Source organism: Mirounga angustirostris, unplaced genomic scaffold (genome assembly GCF_029215605.1).
Source record: "Mirounga angustirostris isolate CCGP_5_RB_7025 unplaced genomic scaffold, mMirAng1.0.hap1 SCAF_2, whole genome shotgun sequence".
In the NCBI taxonomy this organism is placed as follows: Eukaryota; Metazoa; Chordata; class Mammalia; order Carnivora; family Phocidae; genus Mirounga; species Mirounga angustirostris.
In genome coordinates, this window is record NW_026991710.1 from 195847965 (window position 1) to 195869185 (window position 21221).

Genomic DNA, 21221 nt, shown 5'->3' on the forward strand with positions numbered 1-21221 from the left:
TGGGACACACTCTTTTTTCAGGAAAATCAGAGAAGGGAGCATCTGGGGATTGAAAGTTAATAAAAAGAGAGGCTGTAGTAGAGAAAAGGGAACAGGACTTTGGTCAATGAGGTTTTGGGAAAAATGAAGCTGAAGGAATGAAAACCCAGAACTTACAAGTGCACCCTTGTATCGGCTTAGAGGGCAGAGAGTCGAGAGGTGTTCAGGAGGCTCTGATCCGCAGTATTGCAGCTGGTCTCTGAAGGCGGAAGAGACCGAGAAGAGCAGAACTTGTTTCTGATGAGAAAACCAGAAATGCCCTGAAAAGTGAATGGAAAATGGGCACGGTAGGGTGGGGAGCCTCTTAGGACAAACAAGCATTATCTTCAATGAAACAAAGCATTTTATAAACATCACAGGGGAAGAACCGAAGATACCTGAATTTGTGGCTCTATTTTGGTAAAAGGAAAATAATCACAAGAGTTTTGTGGGTTCCTTTGCTTTACAGGTTCACTGAGTGGTCTAACTATTTTTCCCCTCCAAGATGGTAAGTTCTTCAACTCTGGCTTTTTCTACTACAGGGCTTTTGTAGGGAAGGGGGCAGTAGTCCATCTAATTAAACCAGTGTGGCAAATGCCCTTGACTCAAGGATGGTGGCTGGAAACTCCTCCCAAATAAAAAGAAGGAATGGTTTGGCTAATTGCCTGCTTTAGGAGTTAAAGACCCCAAATTCACCATCACCATCACCAAGTTATACTGCATACAGTCTATAGAGTGAGGTAGGTAGATGTATCCTGAAAGCTTTCCAGTGCGCAGCTTGACCTCTCGCACACTGCAATCTTGGTTAATCCTCAAGCCCGGATTTACCGGAAAAGGCTTTTGCAAGGACAGAGATCCGGATGGATTTGAGAGTGAGACCAGTTAACATCCCAGTGCACTGACTAGTGGTTCACTGGGCTTTCAGCGGCCCCAGAGGCAGTGACCAGTTTAACCACCTCGTGACCAGCCCACCTGTAGTCACAGCCATCACGCAGTACTTCTCCAGGGCCCCTTATAAGGTTGGGGAACGGCAGAGGAAACTTCTGCCCACATCGAGGGGCCTGATCTGATTTGTACTTACCCACCTAGGGACCGGAAGACTCAGGGCTGCCCTGCCTCTGTCCCCGGCTAGCCGCCTGGGATAAACCAGCAGGGAGTCGGCGCCCCCAGGGTCCCACCAGGCGGCGGCAGGGGAAGGGGCGGCGGCGCGGAGGATGCTCGCGGGGGCCCTGGGGCTGTCCGCCCCGCTGCTGGCGGCCGAGCAGAGCGCGCGTGAGTGCCGGGCGGCCCCAGGCTGGGCGCCTGCCCCGCTCATCCCTCCAGCCCCCGACCCATCCGGACGCCCGGGACGCACGGGCCACTTCTGCCGCGGAGGGCAGCCTGCCCCGGACGGCGCTAGGCTCCGCGCGCCCGTGCGTGCACGGTGGCACCCCGCCCGCCCTCCCCGTCCTCGGTGGGTCCCCGCGGGTGCACGGTCCTCTCCTGGAGCCTGGGCACGTGTATTCCCCCCTTCCCTCCGGAAAGGCCTCCTGGACGCAGCCGATGGCCGCGGTGCGAGCTGCGCACCCCCACCTCCACCCCCACGCCCCGGCCTGCCCGGGGGTCTCGGCGGCGGGGGAGGCGGCCGCGTGGGCCTGGAGGACTTTGAATCCGCTGCGGGCTTCAGGACTGGGCCAGACGGCTTGCCGGGGGAGCTCGTCCTGGCCCAGCAAGATGGCAACACCGGTTAGCGCCTTTCTGCTTTGAACTTGTAACTCTTTGTGGGGAGGAGGAGGCCTCCGCCCGCTTGCGCCGGGCTCCCTGCTGATGGGTCTGTCTCAGCGGGGTCCCTGGGGAGGGGTGGGGGGTTAATGAGTCCCAGCCTCAAGACCTCCAGGGCCCCGCGCCCCTCCCAGCACGCACGTACTTGGGGACCCCCGGCGGGCGGCGGCTCTCAGCTTTACCCCTGTGGGCAACTTGCTGCCTCGGGGTTGGTGGAATCTCCAGTTTGCAAGACTGTCCCTGTGGGTCCCACTGGGGCGTCCCCGCAGCGCGATTTCGGTGGCGCCCTGGGCCAGATCTTCACCCGGGAGGAGGCCGAGGGAGCGAGGGAGGTCTGTTCCAAATCTCCCTGGTCCAGCGCCCAGACAGGCTGGCCTCGGGCCACACAGGAGCCCCGTGTCGGTATTCACCCCAGGTGCTCCCGCAGACGTTGTGCCCACTTTTCCTCTCACCCAAGAACCAACTACGGCCTCAGCATTGCTGGGCCTAGGCAGGGTGGTGACTCCTCCAAAGACTTGTTTGTGCCGGAAGCCCTCGTTTACCTTGGTGGGTAGAGGGGGTGGGGAGCAGAAAGCCCAGGTGGTTAGGACTCCCAGCAGAGCCTGTCCATTCCCTGGCCCCTCGGTCCAGCCCTGCAGGGTTCCTATCTGGTCCCGGGGGAATGCTGCGTTTCCACTACAATTCGCAGCTTTGTGTGCCCATAAATCCATTTTAAACTTAAATATTGCAAAACTCAAGGAATGATCACATAAAACGACTAGAGTGAATTTGTGCACCTACTGGTGCTGGACAGACACAAGCCCCCCTCCCCCCCACTGTCACTGATTGGGAGTACAGACCCTCACCTAGATTTGTCCCTTTCCTCTATGTTACTTTACCCTAGCATCCTCAAAAATTAAAAAATAAATCCCCAGAGAGGAGGATTAGCATTTTTTAAATGCACATACCAGGTGCCAAGTAGTTTTTGTGCGTGCTGTCCTAGGCAAGCCAACAGCCTCTCTCTGTGACCATGAGCCTGGCACCTTCATCCCTCCACAGGCCTGTCTAGAATGCGAGCTGGCCGTGCCTGCTCCAGGACTGGGTCCAGCAGGGAATCCTGCCCGTGCTGAGGATGCGGGATTGGAGGGGCCCTCACTCTCCCCTCCAGCCTTGCACTCACCCTCTCGCCTTTCCTCTTTCATCCCGCAGGCCTCTACTCCACAGTCTACGACTTCACCCCAGGACAGCTCCTCTGGGGGTGGCTGGCCCTTTCTGTGCTACTACCTGGCTTCCTGGTCCAGGGCCTGAGCGATCTGTGGTTCTGGGCAGATGGACACCAAGGTCATTGTTTGCTGGCCGTACTAATTCCCGCTCCTTCAGCTTGGCCTGTGGAAGCGGTAGGAACAAGCAGCCTCCTTTCACCCGTGGAGAGGGATTTCTTAAGTGCAGTAGGAGCCTATGCATTCTATCCTAGGGTCATAAAAGTTCAAGGTTGGAAGGATGCTCAAAGCCACTACTTTGAACCCCTGCTCTGATAGGCATCCCCTCTTCCAGCCTGCACTTCCTTGAGCGTCTCTAACATCAGGAAGCTCCTTCCAGAGGCAGCTGTGACCCTTCCAAAGCTGTGTGTGTGTGTGTGTCTTTGGCCAAATTCCGTCTTGCTCTTGTTTAATTTGTTGGTCAAGGCTTTGGAGCTGTAGAAAGGGCCTCACTTAAGGCAGTTGCATTTAAACCCCTGCTACCTTAGTTGAAGAAGGTGACATAGATTTAGCCACAGACTAGGCCGTGGAGCTGGCCTGGTGACGTTGGGCTCAAGGCTTTATTTCAGGACAAAGCCATTTGAGAGCCAGGCCCAGGTTTGTTTTTTTTTTTCCATACACAAAGCAGCCTCGATGGGCCTGGTGCCCAGGAGCCTTACCTGTGGTTGCCCTCTGCAGGTAAGATACTGGTTTCACTGGGAGTATTTGGATACCTGGAGTGTCAGGAGAGACCTGTCTGTGAGCTTATGTAAATGGCAAATTTCAGCTCTTAGCCACCTCATAATCCCCTAGGTGCCAGGAATAAAAAAAAAAGGGGAGAAAAGTTTAGTGATTATATCAGTGAAGCCATGCAGCTCACATGTGTGTTAAGTCCTAAAGGCCGAGGATTGGAAGGGTGTTCAGGAAGTCAGTGCAAGTTTGAGCTTGCTGCTGGCTGTTCTTGGTGGTTTATGCCTTCAGGATTCAAGGCCCTCCTGGGCACCATCTACCATAGTAGAGATGTTCAGCCCCTTCCCTCAGCCCAGCCTAGGAGGAAACCCATTAAGGGCTGGGGTGCCCTGTATGTGACCTTGAGGACAGATAACCAAACATGTGATAACTCAGAAGGAGAGTTCAGTGAATGCCAGTCACTTGAGAGAAGCTTCCAGAATAACTGCCAGATAAGTCTGCCTTCTGGGGCTCTGTGAGGACCCTCAGGCCCATCCAGTCCAGTGCCTTCTGCAGGGACGGGGCTGTGTCAGGCCCACAATGCATCTGTATTCATGCTGCTGGTGTCCACCTCTGGCTCCACATTCTTTGCTTCTCCATGCTCCCTCAAAGTTTCGTAAGCGGTGATATGAGTTTCTGGTATGTATTAACACTAAGATGGATAGGGAAGAGAGTCATGAAAATTAGGCCTCAAGAAGAACAACTAGTCAGCTATGTCTCTTTCTATTTTAAAAAATAAGGGGAACTAAAAAAAACATAATTTAAAAGGAAAAAAAAGATATGAGAAAAGTCAGGACGAGGAACAATAGGTCAGAAAACAGGATAAAGTGAAAACATAGTTGTTCACAGTGAGCCACAAATTTGGCTCTAAGTTTTTTTTTAATTCATATTATTAGTTTCAGAGGTAGAGTTTAGTGATTCTTCAGTTGCATATAACACCCTTTGCTCATCACATCAAGTGCTCTCCTTAATGCCCATCACCCAGTTACCCCATCCCCAAAGCACAGCAAAGGAAACAGTTGACAAAAACAAAAGACAACCGACAGAATGGGAGAAGATATTTGCAAATGACACATCAGATGAAGGGCTAGTATCCAAAATCTACAGAGAACTTATCAAACTCAACACCCAAAGAACAAAGAATCCAATCAAGAAATGGGCAGAAGACATGAACAGACATTTTTCCAAAGAAGACATACAAATGGCCAATGGACACATGAAAAAATGCTCAGCATCACTCCTCATCAGGGAAATACAAATCAAAACCACAATGAGATACCACTTCACACCAGTCAGAATGGCTAAAATCAACAGCACAAGAAACAACAGATGTTGGCAAGGATGTGGAGAAAGGGGAACCCCCCTACACTGTTGGTGGGAATGCAAGTGGGGGCAGCCACTCTGGAAAACAGTATGGAGGTTCCTCAAAAAGTTAAACAGAATTACCATGTGACCCAGCAATTCCACTTCTGGGTATGTACCTAAAGGAATTGAAAACAAGGTTGGGAAAAGATACTTATACATCCATGTCCATGGCAGCAGCATTCACAATAGCTAAAAATGTGAAGCAAAGCAAGCAAAGCAAATCAACAGATGAATGGATGAGAAAAATGTGGCCTATGCACACAATGGAGTATTAATTAGTCTTTAAAAAGAAGGAAATTCTACAACATGGATGAATCTTGAGGACTTTAGGCTAAGTAAAATCAGCCAGTCCCATAAGGGCAAATATTGTATAATCCAGTTACACGAGGTTCTTAGTCAACAAAAAGTAGAACAGTGATGCGGGGGGTTCAGGAGTTAATGTTTAATGGGTGCAGAATGTCAGTTTTACAAGATAAAAAGAATTCTGGAGATGGATGGTGGGGATGGTTGCACACCATTATGAATTACTACAAATTATTAATAATCTGTTGTAGCATTGGTTTAAATTATGTTAATTTAATAAATTATCAATACCACTGAACTGTACACTTAAAATGGTTAAGATGGCAAATTTTAGGTTATCTGTATTTTATCACAATAAAAAAAAAAGATTAAAAAAAGAATCAGCCATAGCCCAAAACCTTGAGCTGTTCACTATCTCAGGTTCAACATCACCAAAAAGCGTGAAGATGGAGGGCAGTACGCATCTTCTTCAAGCTGTGGGCCTGTGATAGACTGTTCTAGATGAAGTGGGTATGTATGGCTTCTTACTTAAGCTGTTAGGACAAACCAGAGCTTGCTGAGAAACTTCATTCCGAAGTTACGTTAATTACTGTGTTTCTGAGGGTCCGCCTGGAGCATTTGTTCCTAATGCAACTAGAAATGTTATACCCTCATCTGCGCTGCGCTGCGCTGCGCTGCGCTGGGTGCGCGTTTGTTCACGCTTGGAGATGTGTGTGGCAGAAGGGCCTGGACGCACGGGATGGAGATGTGGGCTCTGAGGCCTAACCGGGATGCAGCTGTAAGCAGGGAACTCAGAAGAACAGCGAGAAGGTGTTTGCCGTGCTGGGGGACCAGCCACGGATCACCACCGGGGACTCCTTAAAAATGCAAGACCTCAAGATGCACCTGGACCCACATCACATCACAGCAGACTTTCTCTGATTCTCCAAATGCATCTATTTAATCAGAAATTCTGGGCCTGGGGTCCTGCAAATATACTTAAACAGGGCTCCAGGTGATTAAAGTTCACGTTTGGGAACCCCACCCTGGTGCTGGAGCCCAAGCATCAGGCCTGAGGTGGTGGGGGGGGCCACCAGCCTGGGCACGGGGGCGTGGCCCAGCTGGAAAACAGCTGCCCCCGCTGCAGAGGCAGAAAACCTCCCAGAGGCGGTGTGCTTGGTGAGCAGTGTGAGCGCAGGGTGAGAATTTTCTAGATGGGAGGAGTGTGGCTGGAGACAGATTAGACTGGGTCACACCGGGACTTGCAACTGGGGGAGGAGTTTGAGTTTTACCCTCCAGGCATTGGAGACCCAATGGGGTTTAGGCTAAGTAAAATCAGCCAGTCCCACAAGGGCAAATATTGTATAATCCAGTTACACAAGGTTCTTAGTCAACAGAAAGTAGAACAGTGATGCGGGGGGTTCAGGAGTTAATGTTTAATGGGTGCAGAATAACACAGTCCAGTGAGGCCCTGGGTGGGGGTGGTGGGGACGGTAGAGACCATGGGGCACAGTGGGGAGACACCGGGACCCAGGCAAGCAGCCAGAAATCTGGGCGGGAGCCGATGGGGACCCAGAATGAGGCATCAACCCCTGGGACAGAATTTGACGGAGATAGTGACCAGTCCTCTCCCTTCCTGCTGCCACCCCCACCTTGCCTCAGCTGTGACCCCGGTGTCCCCAACAGTTTCCAGTGATGTCATCACCTGAGTTCCCCTCTCTGTCACGGGACCCAGACACCCCATTCACAAAACCAGGTGGACTACATTCCCCCCGGCTCTTTATTTCTTAGAAACGAGACCTAAACCCCCAGCTAGACCAGAAGAGGCTCCTGCTGTCCGGCCCCTACCTCGCTGTCCCCAGCATGGACCCACCATTTCAGTGGCCGCTTCCTGCCCCATCGGCCCCACATGAGCTCTCTTCAGCCCTGCTCCCATCTGCCTGTCCAAGGTGCGTGCGCCCCTTCTTTGCTGGGAGCCCTCCCTGACCACACTGTCCTCGGGCCCCAGACTCGTTCCACCATGATCCACAGCTCGATTTGACATGATTTTCTTCCTGCTTAAACTTTTCATGAGCATATGGTTTCTCTCCCCAGCTGAGCCCCGGGCTTCTGGAGAAAGTCTTTCCTTTGCTTCCTTTCCTTCATGCCTTCTATCTCCAGCAGGTGGCAAAAACCCAACGAAAATGCACATTGACCTAGTGAAGGCTTCAGGGAGGGTAGGAAGAGGGAGAACAGATGATTCGGGACTGGAAGGAAAGCTACCCTCCCTGATGTTTGCAGTCCTGACCTTCTCTGTTGTTGTTGTTGTTGGGTTTTTTTCTTAACATTATGCTTGTGTCAGATCTCACAGCTTCAAAGACTCAGTAAGAAATCAGTTCACTCCAGGATTCCAAATCATGAAAAAGGAACACGCTTCCTTAAGCATCTTTCCTGGGCCCTCGGAACCATGAATAATAAACCCGTTTCAAAGAGGACCCCTGTCCGCTCTGGCCACAGACGTGTTGGCCAGAGATCAGAGCGAGGCTTGTAATCTGCATAGCCAGAGTCCTAGGGAGGCCCTTACGGAAGGAGCTTTTCAGGTGACTTTAAAGATGCATCTTGCTCGGATTCAGGATGAGATAAATTAAGATACCCTCCCCCATTTTTCTTAACTTGGACAAGACAGACGTTCACAGTCCCAGACGGCCTGGGTGGACACAGCTGTCCCTGCTGTGAGCAGGTGTAGTAATCACCCGTTCCTGCTCGTGAGGATGCCGAGGGGGGACCTGGGTGCACGAGGGAGAACTGCTGTGTGAAAACCCCAAGTCCACGGTGCCCCAGTGTGTGTGCCTGGGGAGTGGTTTCGTTTTCCCTTTTGCTGCACGACTCTTCAGGTGGTAAAGGATGGGGCCCCATGTCACCTTCCAGACAGCTTTCGTAAGCCGGGAGCATAGGCAGAAGTTTCTAGGATGGGTTGATGGGAAACATGATGACACAGGAACGTTTCCGAACTTCTTTTCTTTCGTGTTGCTTCCTTTGTCTCGACTGTAGGAAGGTCGCCCAGCCAGACTGTGACACCTTCCCGTCACGCTCCAGCCCCCTGTCTGGTCCCCAGGGAAGCCCCCGTTTCTTTCCTTGTTCTGCCCTGTGCCTGCCCCAGCTGCAGAGACACACAAAGTTCCACGTTCTGTGACAATGAGGATGAGAGTTTTCTCATTTCCTTGTGCTCTAAAGCAAGGACAGCATGATGCCTTGCAGCACGCATTTGTTGAGCCAATTAATTCCCATCCCAAGAAGTCCTGGGGTGGAAGACACAGGTCAGGGTTAGCGCCAGACCTTGCAGGGCCCAGAGCAGCCCCCAGCAAGCCTGTCTGGTCCAGGCTCCCATCGCGCCACCCCGATCCCGCCCACATGTGGGCAGAGTGGGCCTCTGGCCGGCCTTGTGGAGCAGGATCACCAGCTCAGGGGTTCTGATGCCTGGACAGGGCAGCTTGTTCTAGAATGCTGGGTGTCTGTCACTGATCGGCCAGGAAAAGGGGTGTGGGGCATCCTGTTGAAACTGTCAATGTCTGACTCTGCACCCCGGGCCCTTGCTCTTCCTCAGGCATTGGGATGCTGCGTCCACTGCTCTATCGAAAGAGCGGGAAGCCTCCTGCCGAGACCAGGTGCTCCTGCAGGAGGCTGACCTGTCTGCCCCCCGCCTTCCTGGAAGCTCTGATGCAGCCGGGGCCCCACCTGCTGCTCCAGACGCATGTTTTCCTCGCCTTGGACTTCACAGATACTGTGCCAGGTGAGAAAAGCCCACCCCCGAGCACGGACCGCCTGACTTCACAAGGGGAACGCAAAGGAATGCCTGATGTAAGTAAATCCTGGCAATCGATGATTTCCCCTGTTGGGGAGAAAGAGGGCAGCCCGCACTCACCAGCACAAGACGATGGTTCGAATCGGCTTTTGTTTGGGGCTGGCTGCTTTGGTGGGGGTCAGTCCACGCAGTAGAAATTGTAGATGGTCACATTACCCTGGGAACACCTTGGGAAGGGACCCCACACGGCTCCTTTGTAGGATCTGTGTGCCTGTTTCTCCCGCGTCCTCAGTCACTGGCCTGACTGGACGCAGACAGAGGCCTGAGCCTGAGAGCCTTGTGGAGACTGAGAACAACTCTGATCCAGTGAATGTGTGTCCCACCTGCATTTTCTGCAGTGAAGGCTCTCTGTGTCTTGTTTTCTCTTGGTCACATCTTGATTCTTTCCCAGCATCCTCCTCCTCCTCCTCTCTTTTTCCGAGCATCCACATTTATGTGTGCTTACATGAAATGCATGCAAGTCATGACAGCCCTGTCCTTCTGGTCGTCCCTATGGTGGGGCCCAGCACAATTTGTGTTATTGTTTTATTGCTGTGCCTAAACCTGCTTCCTAGGGCTTGAACAGCAAAGTGCATTTGGGAGGGAATACCATGGTCAGGGCCATCTAACTGCTTCATCATTGACAGAGCTTCGACGGGAGGGCTTAGAGGATCAAGGACTCGGCCACTTTTCCTAAAGGGCGGACAAGGGAAGAGCCCCGCTCCCTTGCTGGGGAGGAGCACCCACTGCATCATGCAGAGAAAATATCTCCCACGCGTCCTTGTTGCTTCCTATGCGTAGGCGTGCGTGTCTGTACACAGGGTGGTGTTGTCCACCCATTCAGGTGCTTGGTTAGGGATGCCCGTGGGGAAGCCAGGTTTTATGGAGAGGTTAGGCGCCCCACAAACACCGCTGCTGTCCGCTCCCCCTCCAGGTTTGAGCACGCTGTGCTCCTGGGCCGCGCTGGCCTGGGCCCTGGTGTGCCATGCCTACTGCATGGGCTTCATGAAGCTGGTCAGCTCCTCACGCCATGGGCCACCCTCTTCTACCAGCAGCCCTGGAGGATGGGCATGTTGGGGGTCCGTGTCCTGAGCCTGGTTCTCTTCTTCAGAGCTTACCACATCTGGGTTTTGGTTTCTGGAGGTAAGCAGGCTGTCAGTGGCTGTGTAACAAAGCACCCCAGACCTTGATGCCTTAAAACCACCTCGGTTCTGGGGGGCTCGCTGGGCACCTGGGGGGTTCTTGCCAGGGGGTGGGGGATCTCAGGTGGGTGCAGTAGGGCGGCAGGTGTCTGGGTCCATAAGGAGGCTTCACTGGGCTGGCCGTACAGACGGCGTCTTTGCTCACATGCCTGGCACCCCGGGGCGCCCACTTTCTCCTCAATAGAGCAGCTGAGGCTGTGGACACGGCAGCTGGGAATTCTGAGAGAAAGCAAACAGAAGCTGTCAGTCCTCTTAAAACTGGCCAGGCCCTGGGTCAGCATGGCTTCTGCCGTATTCTCCGTGTCCAAGTAGTCATGGCCAGTCCAGAGTCAGAGCATGGAGGAATGGACTCCATCCCCCATGAGCGTCCATGGAGGGGAGGAGCCTAGGGTGCCTCTCTTTGCAGACACACTCCCTTAGCTTAGGGAGCCCAGCCCCGATGCCCGGCCAAGTCCAGAGCACAGCTGCAATTGTGCTCACGATACACGACACAGACCGTGTTCTGTATCACGGGCTGAAATCTCTTCTGTAGACAAACAGGCATAGGGTCCTGCCTGTCCCGACACGATACAAAATATACAGTACATACTTTGATGTCACGCACAGCTTCTGAAAGCCCTCCATTTCTTCTGAATGCTGGCTTTTGGACCTCTTCTCTGTCTCCAATAGGGCACCTGCACTGAGCCAAGCCCCGCCCCCAGCCCTCGGTCTAGACGCATGAGGATGAGAGTGGTGGCCACGGGGTCTGCGTGACCCTGCAGGAGTCCTGCAGGGATCTGGGTGTCCCTGCCAAGGAGAGGTATCTCTTCTGGACATCAGCAAATACACTCGGCAACAAGGAACAGTGTACTCACGTTCTAGGGAATAGGAGGCATTGAGAAATATTTAGACTTGAGCCTTAATACACGTGTTAACAGAAAGGAGAAATTTTTTTAAAGAAATTGTGCTCCTAAAGAAAGATTAACTGTTTTATTCATTTTAAAAAATTCTGCTCCAACTTCAGTTAGGTATTATCCATCTTAAAATGTGGGACTAGAAATTACAGCTGGATCACATATAGCTCTTCTCTTTGGACGTGGAGGCTTGCGGCTTGAAGCAATGACTAAAAACATAGGGAGACGGGGGGTTCCTAACTGCCTCCTTCAACACCTCCTGAACTCGAAGGGCATCAGGAAGTGAGGTTTGCAAGATGTTACTGAAGCTAGTCTTTGTTTTTCATCCCCACATCAGTTCACTACCCACTGTGAGGATCCAGTGAGACAATAGGGGCAAAGATAAAAGGTGTGGGTTTCCTGTCGAATCACTGGATGCTGAGTCAGGTGTGGTCAGTGCAGAGAGGACAGCTCCGAGGCCCTGGTTTCCGTGTCCCTGCCCCGCCCCCTCCCCTCCTGGACGCTGACGTCCTCGGCCTGCCTCCCTCCAGGTGCCCACGGGCTGGTGATGACCTTCTGGCTGGTGGCACAGAGGAGTGACATCGTAGACAGCATCTGCCACTGGAAGCTGTTCGACCTGCTCGTGGGGGCCGGGTACATCCTCTGCTACCTCAACTTCTGGGACAGCCCTTCCTGACATCGGATGGCCATGTTTTACATGGCAAGTGGGGATGATGGCTTTCTTTAATCCTAAATGTGCTCATTTTCTATGTACAGAGGGCATGGGTGTGTGTGTGTACTCGTGTACACACAGCTATGTAAGAAGGAACAGCTTAGTCTTAGGAAGCCTTCTAAAAGGAGCTTGGATCTTGAACAGAGATGATGACAAGCTCTGAAGATGGTACCGGGACATCCAGTTGTTTGCACGGTGGTCACCGTAGCAAGAACTGTGTTTTGTAGACACTCTTTACGTCTGATAGCTAGCATCACAGCTCAGCTATGTTAAGTCACATACACGGTGTCCTTGTTCATCAACTCCATCATTACTGGGTTCCAGGCATGGCCCTAGACTGTGCAGAAGGCACGAAGGTGACAGGAGGCCTGTCTTCAGGCTTCTTCTAGTCCAGCAGGGGGATAAACTCCATACCCAGATAACCAAACAACAAAGCAGAATGTGGGTAAATCCTAGGAGATAAGATTGCCTGAGCTCACAAGGACGGTGAGGATCACTTCCTGCCGGGATGACCAGAGATGCTTTGGACCAGAAGGTGGAAGCCAAGCTGCGTTGCCAAGAGCGGGGGAGAGAAAAAGTAGCCGGCACTGCAGAGCACAGATTTTGGGATCAGGCAGCTTGCTTTGGGACTGTGGCTCGCCCTTCACTGTTACCAGCCCACTTGGCCGGGGACTGGAACGCTCCACACCTGTTTTTTCATCACACATTGAGAACAAGGCCTCTTGGTGTTGCTGTGACGATTATATAAGATCCACCTTCTTCCCGGGGTCCCCTGTGAAGAGTAAATAAGTAACTTGGGGCACAAGAACCAGCGCCTCATGGCCATTATTGATGATGAATGGGGGAAGAGACTTTCAGGGGAGCAGACCCTGCAGGACGGAGCCATGAGCAAATGGAAGGGGCAGGAGGGGCAGCTCCTGTCCAGGAGAGGCGGGTGGTGTGGTCACCTCCTGCTTTTAGGAGGTGATCAACCACAGGCCATGGGGCCCACAGACCGTGAGGATGTGTGGTGTTGGACACGTTATGGAGCCTCTGCAAGCCTCAATTTCCACGTCTGAGAACGAGGAGTAAGCGTGCCCATCTCGCTGTGCGGGAGGACGAGGAACACGCAGGGTCTGGCCCCGCTTGGGGGTGCAGCAGCTTCCAGCCCACTCCACGCACGCAAATAAAAGAGAGTTAGCGTTTGCAGAGCAGGGTGTCCCCCTGCCAGCGTGCCTGATGAGCTGGAGGGACACGCGGAGAGGGTTTCCATTTGCCGTCTGTCACTGTCCTAGCCCCAGGAGTCTGAGAGGCTGTTACGGGAGGAAGGGAAACAAAACTTTGTCCTTCCCAGCCGCTCACTCGGTCACGAGAACCCAGAGGTCAGAGCAGGTAAGTGGGAAGGAGAGAAAGTGGACCGCACTGGAGTGCAGGCATGCCATATGGCCCTCACCCGGGTGACTTACAGACTCCTTCAGGCTCCGCTCGGCCTAATGGGGTGCTGAGCGTGCTCATCGGAGCCGGGGACTCCACTCACGGAGGTGACCTGCCACGTCCAGGGTCACCAGCCGGCCGGCGATGTTGCCCAGGCCGGGCCCTGATCCCTGGGTGTCTGGTCCAAGCCTCCTGCCAACACCCCGTAAATGGCAGGCCTGCCACGCTGTCCTTTCATGGACCTCGCCCCTCCCCAGCGGGCACCTTCCCTGGAAGACACATGAGCCCTGACCCAGAGAGAAAGTGACTCCTTTGGGGTAAATTGTGTTTTGTTGGCAAAGAGAAAGTTGTTGTTGTTTTTCCAAAAGCCAAAAGACCACAGAGTACTTAGAAATCACTTTCTAAGGAGGATGGGCCTGGGGGCTTGGAGTAGCTCTGTTTTTTAATGGTTAATGGCTTTGCTTAAATAATGGAAACCGTGCCCCCAAGGTCAAAGCAGGAACTTCTGGACTTCCTCTTTCATTGATTCACTCAACAGAAGTATGAAGCATTTGTAGTTTTGTAGGTTCTGTGCTAGAACTTTTTCCTACTCTCCTATGACCTCTTGTTCTCGTCTTCAGGTCCTGGGAGTAACAACAGAATCATTAGTAATTGCTAACATTTTGGGCAGGATCATCATGCACCAGACACTGTTCTAAGCTCATTAACTGTCTTACTTCTCACAGCACTCAATGAGATGAAACCCACTTTACAGGTACAGAAACTGAGGCATGGAAAGTCAGGCATCTGGGCAGACAGAGGCGGTGTTCAGATCCAGGTGGTCTGATGCTATGAGCCCAGCTATAACCAGCAAGCCACGCGGCTGGGCGGTGGAGCTGAGAGCGTTTGAGCTGGGAGGGCCTCGGGGCCTCTGTGCCCCCACTTCTCAGCCTGGCTGGCTGTCGGAGGCACTCAGGGGCCTTGCCAGGGATTCAGGCCCAACAGGTCTGAGGGAGACCCTGGAATCGGTGTTTTGGAAGCAGGGTCAGGTGGTGCTGATGGCCAGCCTAACTGAGAACGCCTCGCCTTCCCTTCCCTTCCAGAGGAGGCGGCCGGCCTCTGGATGATTTGTGAATGCCCTGCAAAGCCAGGTTTGATGTCTTCCACTTGTTACCAGCTCACTCACTTAAGCGTGCACATACAGCTTCCTCCATGTGCTGGAAGTGGACTCAGAGGCCGGCGTGTGGGCAGGTGGAGCCTCAGGGGCCCCAAAGACACAGACCCATGAACGCAAGCTCTGTGACGGAGACCACCCCGCAGGAATACAAGAGGCCGACAGAGAGCGTCCGAGAAGGCTTTACAAAAGGGGGCATTCGAGCTGGTCTCGGGGGATGAGCCCGGCCGGAAGAAAAGGGGGTGGGGAGGAGGGGCCATTTCAGGCAAAGCTGCAGAAACAAGACGGAGTGTCAGGGAGCCCGCGGGAAAGGAGCGTGGGTGGCATCAGACGAGCAGAGCCAGACTACTGGTTAAAGGCGATGAAACAAAGTTTATTAAGTCCGTCGCAACAGCGAAGAACGGACGTAAATCTGTTTGTGGGGCGGTGGCTGGGCATTTTTAAGGGAGGATGGGGGCATGGACTGGGGGGGGGGACATCGGACGTTTGAGCAGGGTCAGGGAGATGGAAATTTATCAACAGCGGGAAAGGGGGTGGTTAAGGTGACTGCCATCTGCGTTTATCGGGAGGAGGAGCTCACTTCTCACATGACAGGCGGCGGTGTTCATGCAAGTTAGAGCAGGCTGCCCTCCCACCCCTGGGCCGGGAGGGTGTTCTTGAGCGTTGGTATGTCAGAGAGACAGCTCGCTGGTCCTTGAGGAGGCAATTCTGGGTGGCAGAGGAGTTACACCTCAGAGACGCAGAGACGGGGATTTGTACGTGCAAGCTTTCCAAAGTAACTCATCTAAGAGGGGGTTCACGGCCTCTCTGCCTTTCAGCAGATTTTGGCTGGAACAGAGAGTAAATCTTCCTGGCGGTGTTAGCTTTCTTAGGCAGAAACTGAACTGGGGCCAGTTCATCACCCTAGGGAGGCAGCCTTGAGTTGTTAGGAGCTATGGGAGTGTTTGTTCAAGTCTCTTAATGTGTTGGGGGGGGAGGGGTGGTTGACAAAGGCATTTGTACCACATGCCTGCAATTTGTATAGGCCAGGCTTAAGGCCGAGGCAAGAAGAGGGCTTCGAGATGCCGATCTGAGCCAGGTTTGGTCAAGGAGAGAGTCTTTGTTGGTGGTGGTGTTGTGTCAGTCAAGGTTCTCCAGGGAAACAGAACTGATAGGCTGAATAGACATGCATGAGAGGAGATTTGTGGGAATTGGCACACACAATTTTGGAGGCTGAGGTAGGCCACAGTATGCCTTCTGCAAGTGGGAAAACCAGGAAAATGTGGTGTAATTCAGTCCGAGTCCAAAAGACTGAGAACTAGGAGCTTGGATGTCCAAGGAAGGGAGAAGATGGATGTCTCAGCTCAAGAAAAGAGAGAATTGCCCTTTCTCCACTTTTTTTTTTTTAACGATTTTATTTATTTATTTGAGAGAGAGAGAATGAGAGAGAGAGCACATGAGAGGGGGGAGGGTGAGAGGGAGAAGCAGACTCCCTGCCGAGCAGGGAGCCTGATGCGGGACTCGATCCCGGGACTCCAGGATCATGACCTGAGCCGAAGGCAGTCGCTTAACCAACTGAGCCACCCAGGTGCCCTCCACTTTTTTGTTTTATTCAGACCCTCCACAGATTGGACAAGGCCTGCCTGCCCTGGTGAGGGGGTAAGGGCCAGGTCCTTTACTCAGTCTACTGATTCAAGTGCTAACCTCTTCTGGAAACCCTCACAGACACACTCCAAAATAACGTTTTACCAGCCCCCGGGCATCCCTTAGCTCAGGCAGGTTGGCCCATCCCGGTAGCCAGCACAGTCCCTGTGGGAGCGCGGGTTGGAAGATGACTCTGCAAAGGAAGACTGGGGATGCATTGTAAACAGGATTGCCCGCATTGTCAAGGAGTGGGGTCTTGATGCCCCTCAGGTGAGATGGGGCTACTTCCAGGTGTGTTAGGGAGGGATGACAAGGTCTGATCTGCAGGTGAAACAGATCACCTGGCAGTGGTGTGGACGAGAGACCATGAACAGGGAATGAAGACAGGAAACCACAGGACTCAGACAGGAAGCAATAGGATCAGAACTGCCATGAAAACGGCTGTGAGGACAGGAAAAACGCAATGGATTTGAGACAAACTTAAGAATTTGACTCAGCAGGACCAGATAGCTGATGAGATGCAGTTAATTTAAGGAGAGAGAGAAATTCCAAGTTTTGTGGCATTGAGTCCTGAAATAATACCTGCTGGACCTTTCAAACAGTGCCGCCCAGAGCCGGAAGGCCTGGGGAGAGTGGGCGTTCTCAGGATTGTTGAGTAGCTCTTCATAACGCTTTCAATTCCCTCCTTATTTTACTTTTCTGGAGTTAAAATGGTGCCCATGAATGACCACAGCAAAGCTTTCTAAGACTTTTGGCCTAATAGTATTACCTCATACACAGTATTTAAATATACCACCTTCTAATTATGTCCAATTTGTTTACTTATCCTAAGAAATATATATTTATATATAAAAACTAGAAACCAGGGGCACCTGGGTGGCTCCACGGGTTAGTGTCGGACTCTTGGGTTTCGGCTTGGGTCATGATCTTGCGGTTGTGGGATCGAGCCCCACATCAGGCTCTGCACTCAGCATGGAGTCTGCTTCAGATTCTCTCTCCCTCTCCCCCCCTGCTCTCTCTCCCTCAAATAAATAAATAAAATCTTAAAAACAAACAAACTGGAAACCAAAGTTAAGAAGCCCGCCTGGGTGAGGGGTACAAAGAGCCTTCTGTAGAAGCCGCCGCCATTTTGACCGTGGAGGAAGGCCCCATTTTCAGCCATCAGGAGTGCTGTTACCAGGCCACAGGCCAAATTTACCTTTAAAGAGGCATATAATCGACAAAGCAATACTAAAGTATACTAAAGTTGTTATAAAAGTTTGGGACACTAGTTTACTGGAATTCAGTGGCACTGTGAGCCCTGCAGATACTTTGAATTATTGCATCATAAAACTAGGACACGTGAACAGTTCACATGAGAATATGAAATGTATAAAGTTGGAAATAAAAGTCTCCTCTCTCAGCCCCGCCTGACTCAGCAAAGGGAACCACCATAGCCACGTGGACTATGCCCTTCTATTCCCTGTGCATTTATGATTCTGCAGATATTTTAATAAACTGCACTGAGAACCAGGAGAATCCCCCTTTGCCAGAGAAGCTCTTTCAGACCTTGACCCTGCTTCTAGGGGGGCCCAGTCAGCCGTGGGCACCCCAGTGGGCATTGAGGACAAAGCTTCCAACACTGAAGGATACTGCTGCAGAATTTAGGATGGGAGTGTCCCTGAGGCCATGTGCACTTGACTAGGGGTGGTGACTCTCCTTTTGGTCCCGTAGACTATGCTGCTGGAGAACATCCTCCTTTTGCTGTTGTCCACTGCCTTTCTCCAGGGGGCCTCCCAGACCAGCCTGTGGACCGTAGCTGGAGTCTTGTCCAGATTTCTGATTGGTAAGGCCCAACGCTGCCTTATTGTTCCCTCCCTCCCCAACCCCAACTTGTTTCTTTAAGATGCCCTAACTCTAAGAGCAGGAAGCTCCTCAGAAGCAGTTAGGTGGAGAGCAAGGAGTGGAGCTCACTGGACTGCCGATGGTCCCCACCAGGGCATCAGAAGTAGAACCCAAGCAAATCTGGACCCAAACTGTCCACTTCTATCCGTAAGGACTCGTGGGCGGGGCCTCCTCCCTGGGGTTCTGGCTGGGGTTAAACATGAGTCTTCCCTGTCCCTCCCCACTCAGCATCCTAGCACGGGGGGAGCAGAGCAAGGACCCCCAGACAAGACACCACGTGCTACTTACCAACAAGAACCCCGGGACGTGGACGCTGAATTACCCCCAATTCAGAGCTGAGGAAGGTGGCACAGAGCAAGTCAGGTAATGTCCCATAAGATCAGACATTCTGTAGGTGGTGGAGCTGGGATTCACACCCCGCTCCAATCTGGCATCTGGGACAGTGCCTGGCAGTTTTAGTTCATTAGCTTGACTTTATGAATGAATGACTCCGAGTGCACCATGCCCACTGTGTTAACTTGGCTTAACAGATGAATGTAAGCTTGAGAGGGCGTTCCTCCCTACGCTTGGGAAATAAAAATAAAAGTGGGAGGGACGGGGGAGGAAAGATGTTTTCATTCTCAGTGACCCAGGGCATGGTGAGCGGGGAGCTGGGGGCAAGGGTCAGCTCCCAGCCTGAGGGGCTCAGACAGACCCAGCTGCTGATCCTTCTCCCCCTCTTTCTGGAGCTGCCCAAACCCCTGATTCCCAAGTGGCCCTGGAGGGAGTCCTCAGCAGGAAGATGGTGGGTGAGCTGTCGGCAAAGGCGTACAAGTTCTGAAGCAGATGGCTCTGGCTGACATCTTGAGCTCCCCTGACCAACATTTATTGAGTACCTACTGCATGCCAGATTGGGTTTGCAACCCAGAACCTTATGAATGATGTGGCCCCATGGAAAGGTCACTCATTAGATGCATGTACTTTGGACTTGCCTGAGGAGGGGGGCTAGTTCCCCTTTTTGACCTTGGGTGGCTCATTATCAAAGATGGGTGACATCATTGTGAGAATTCCAAATAATGTGTAGAAGTGGCTGAGGGGAACCCACCACAGAGCCACCACTCATCCCACAGGAATGCTGTCTCCACTCCCCTGCTGGAGGCCCACTGTGACCCCCCATGCCTCATCCCCCGAAAGTAGTCGGAGAGGATCCAAGGGGTCATTTGTCGGCTCCCCCAGCTCCCCCACACCGCAGTCTGCCAGCCCCTCGGGCGCTTCCCCCCCGCTTCTACTCCAGGTTTCTTGCTGTTTATAATGAGCGCCTTGAAACCCGGCACTTGATCTAGTACAACAGGAAACTGGAAATAACGTGGGAGGTTACTGGAATGCTCTGTTAAAGAAATTATTGCCGTAGTCAACACTTCTGATCAAAATAAATTAAACTGACAACAACGTGATTAAGATGTTTATGCTCAAAGGAAGTGTTGTTGCTCCGCATGGAAACTCCTTGAGATGGGGTTTTTGATGGATATGTTTAACCTTTACTTGGGTCTTGTGTTTGAGGTTATTCCTTGCCTCTCCCTCCCCTAGTTTTGGAGTCCATCCTCTGGTGTGTGGATGGTTGCATTCTGAGCATTTGATCCAGTTATTTGAAAGTAAAATGAGCCTTTCTACTGGACATCACACACACACACACACACAAACACACGCACACACACACCTAGAGTGCTCAGTTAGAGCTGCCCTAGAGAAAAAAGTCATAGTATCGATAGGATTAAACTTTGTTATTACGTTTTTCCGTTTAGAAACACTTGCAGCTTGTGGAAGCTGAAGCCTCCTTAACTTCCCCCAGAATATCCAGCTCTGATACTCCAACAGTCCTGTTTGGGATCCCAATTATATTCCCCTACTCGGAATTCCAGAGTCTGGAGTTCTCAGACCACGGGGAAGATGCAGGACTTCAAGGAACATAACCTTGTGCTCTTCTTTCTCTGCCTCTTTCTCAGGCAGTGTCTCGCTAACTCATCACAGACCGCTACACCCTGGACCCACAGGCATCTGGCAGGGCTGTGTCCGTCCAGGAGTCGTGGGGCATCCAGGGGCTGATAAAGCAGAGACAGAAACTTCTCCCGGGCCCTGGCTCCAGCTGGGGAGAGGCCAGGGAGCCCGGGCACACGCCAGGAGAAAAGTCACGAGTTCGCCAGTCTGGGGAAGGCCCCCGGCCCACCCTGGGGACCCCCAGAGGCTGGGCTGGAAAGCCAGACTGCTCTGGAGGATTGTTTCCTCAGTCATCATCACTGGCTGTTGGTGAAACTTGCCCTAGAAACAGGAAATGGGTCTAAGATCAGTGCAGCCTTTGGAGAAGACAGTCCTGGCTGCTTTCGTCCCCCTTCGTGGGGGCTGAACCAGCACTACACCCAGCAGAGGACACCCCTGTTTCCCCAGCAAGAGCTCCCACTGTCACCTCAGGACCCCCTGTCCTCAGAGAAAGGCTCTGAGTTTCAAGGTGTCCTGAACTCAGAGGCGGACCTGTTGGAAACCTCCAGTTTGGTCCCTTTTGCCAGTGACAGCCATGACCCAGCTCCTGCCCAGAAGCAGTCATCCGCATGGAGGGAGCACAGCCCGAAGGAAGGAGCAGAGGTGCGGGTGGGCGGAGAGGAGGGGAAGGACAGGAGAGCTCCATGCTGTACTTCAGTGCCACGGCCGAGGGGACCCCAGCCTCACCTCAGGAAGGCAGGCAGGCGACTCCGCAGACATCCCACTCTGGGAGGAGGGCAGAGTCCTCCCCTCAGCCGGCCACGCGGCCCCTCCCTGCCACCATAGCCAACATCAGCCCGATCCTAGGCCTTAGTATTTTGCTAAATACACAGCCCTCCTTCCCGCAGGTCAGCCGGCCAGCGACTTGGAGTCAGGTGGCTCCTCTCCACCGCTGACCTCACACTTCATTACTGTTTTCCCTCCTCTGTTCCATGTGAGACGCTACTTGTGATCTCAGCTTTCCCCTAAAGCGGGTTCTTGGGGACAAGCGTTTCCAATGTCTCTGGAAGCCTTCCTTCAGAGCTGGTTAAAGAAGTGCGGTCAGAAACCACAGGAGCAGAAGGCAGAGCCCACGTGGAGGGCTGGGCGCTGTCTGCGGGGGGTCCGCTCTAGCTTTCCCAAACACCTCTGGGTTC

At 52.7% G+C, this 21221-nt stretch overlaps 1 protein-coding gene across 1 annotated transcript; it reads left to right on the forward strand.

The window, feature by feature from the left end:
* The first annotated feature begins 1232 nt into the window (after positions 1-1232).
* Positions 1233-20981, forward strand: XKR5 (XK related 5). The gene is given in 12 exon segments (XM_045879509.2): positions 1233-1290; positions 2968-3122; positions 3124-3155; positions 8956-9055; positions 9057-9141; positions 10127-10201; positions 10204-10335; positions 11818-11987; positions 17902-18013; positions 20055-20177; positions 20180-20683; positions 20686-20981. Coding segments are annotated over 12 exon segments (1842 nt in total).
* The last annotated feature ends 240 nt before the right edge of the window (positions 20982-21221 follow it).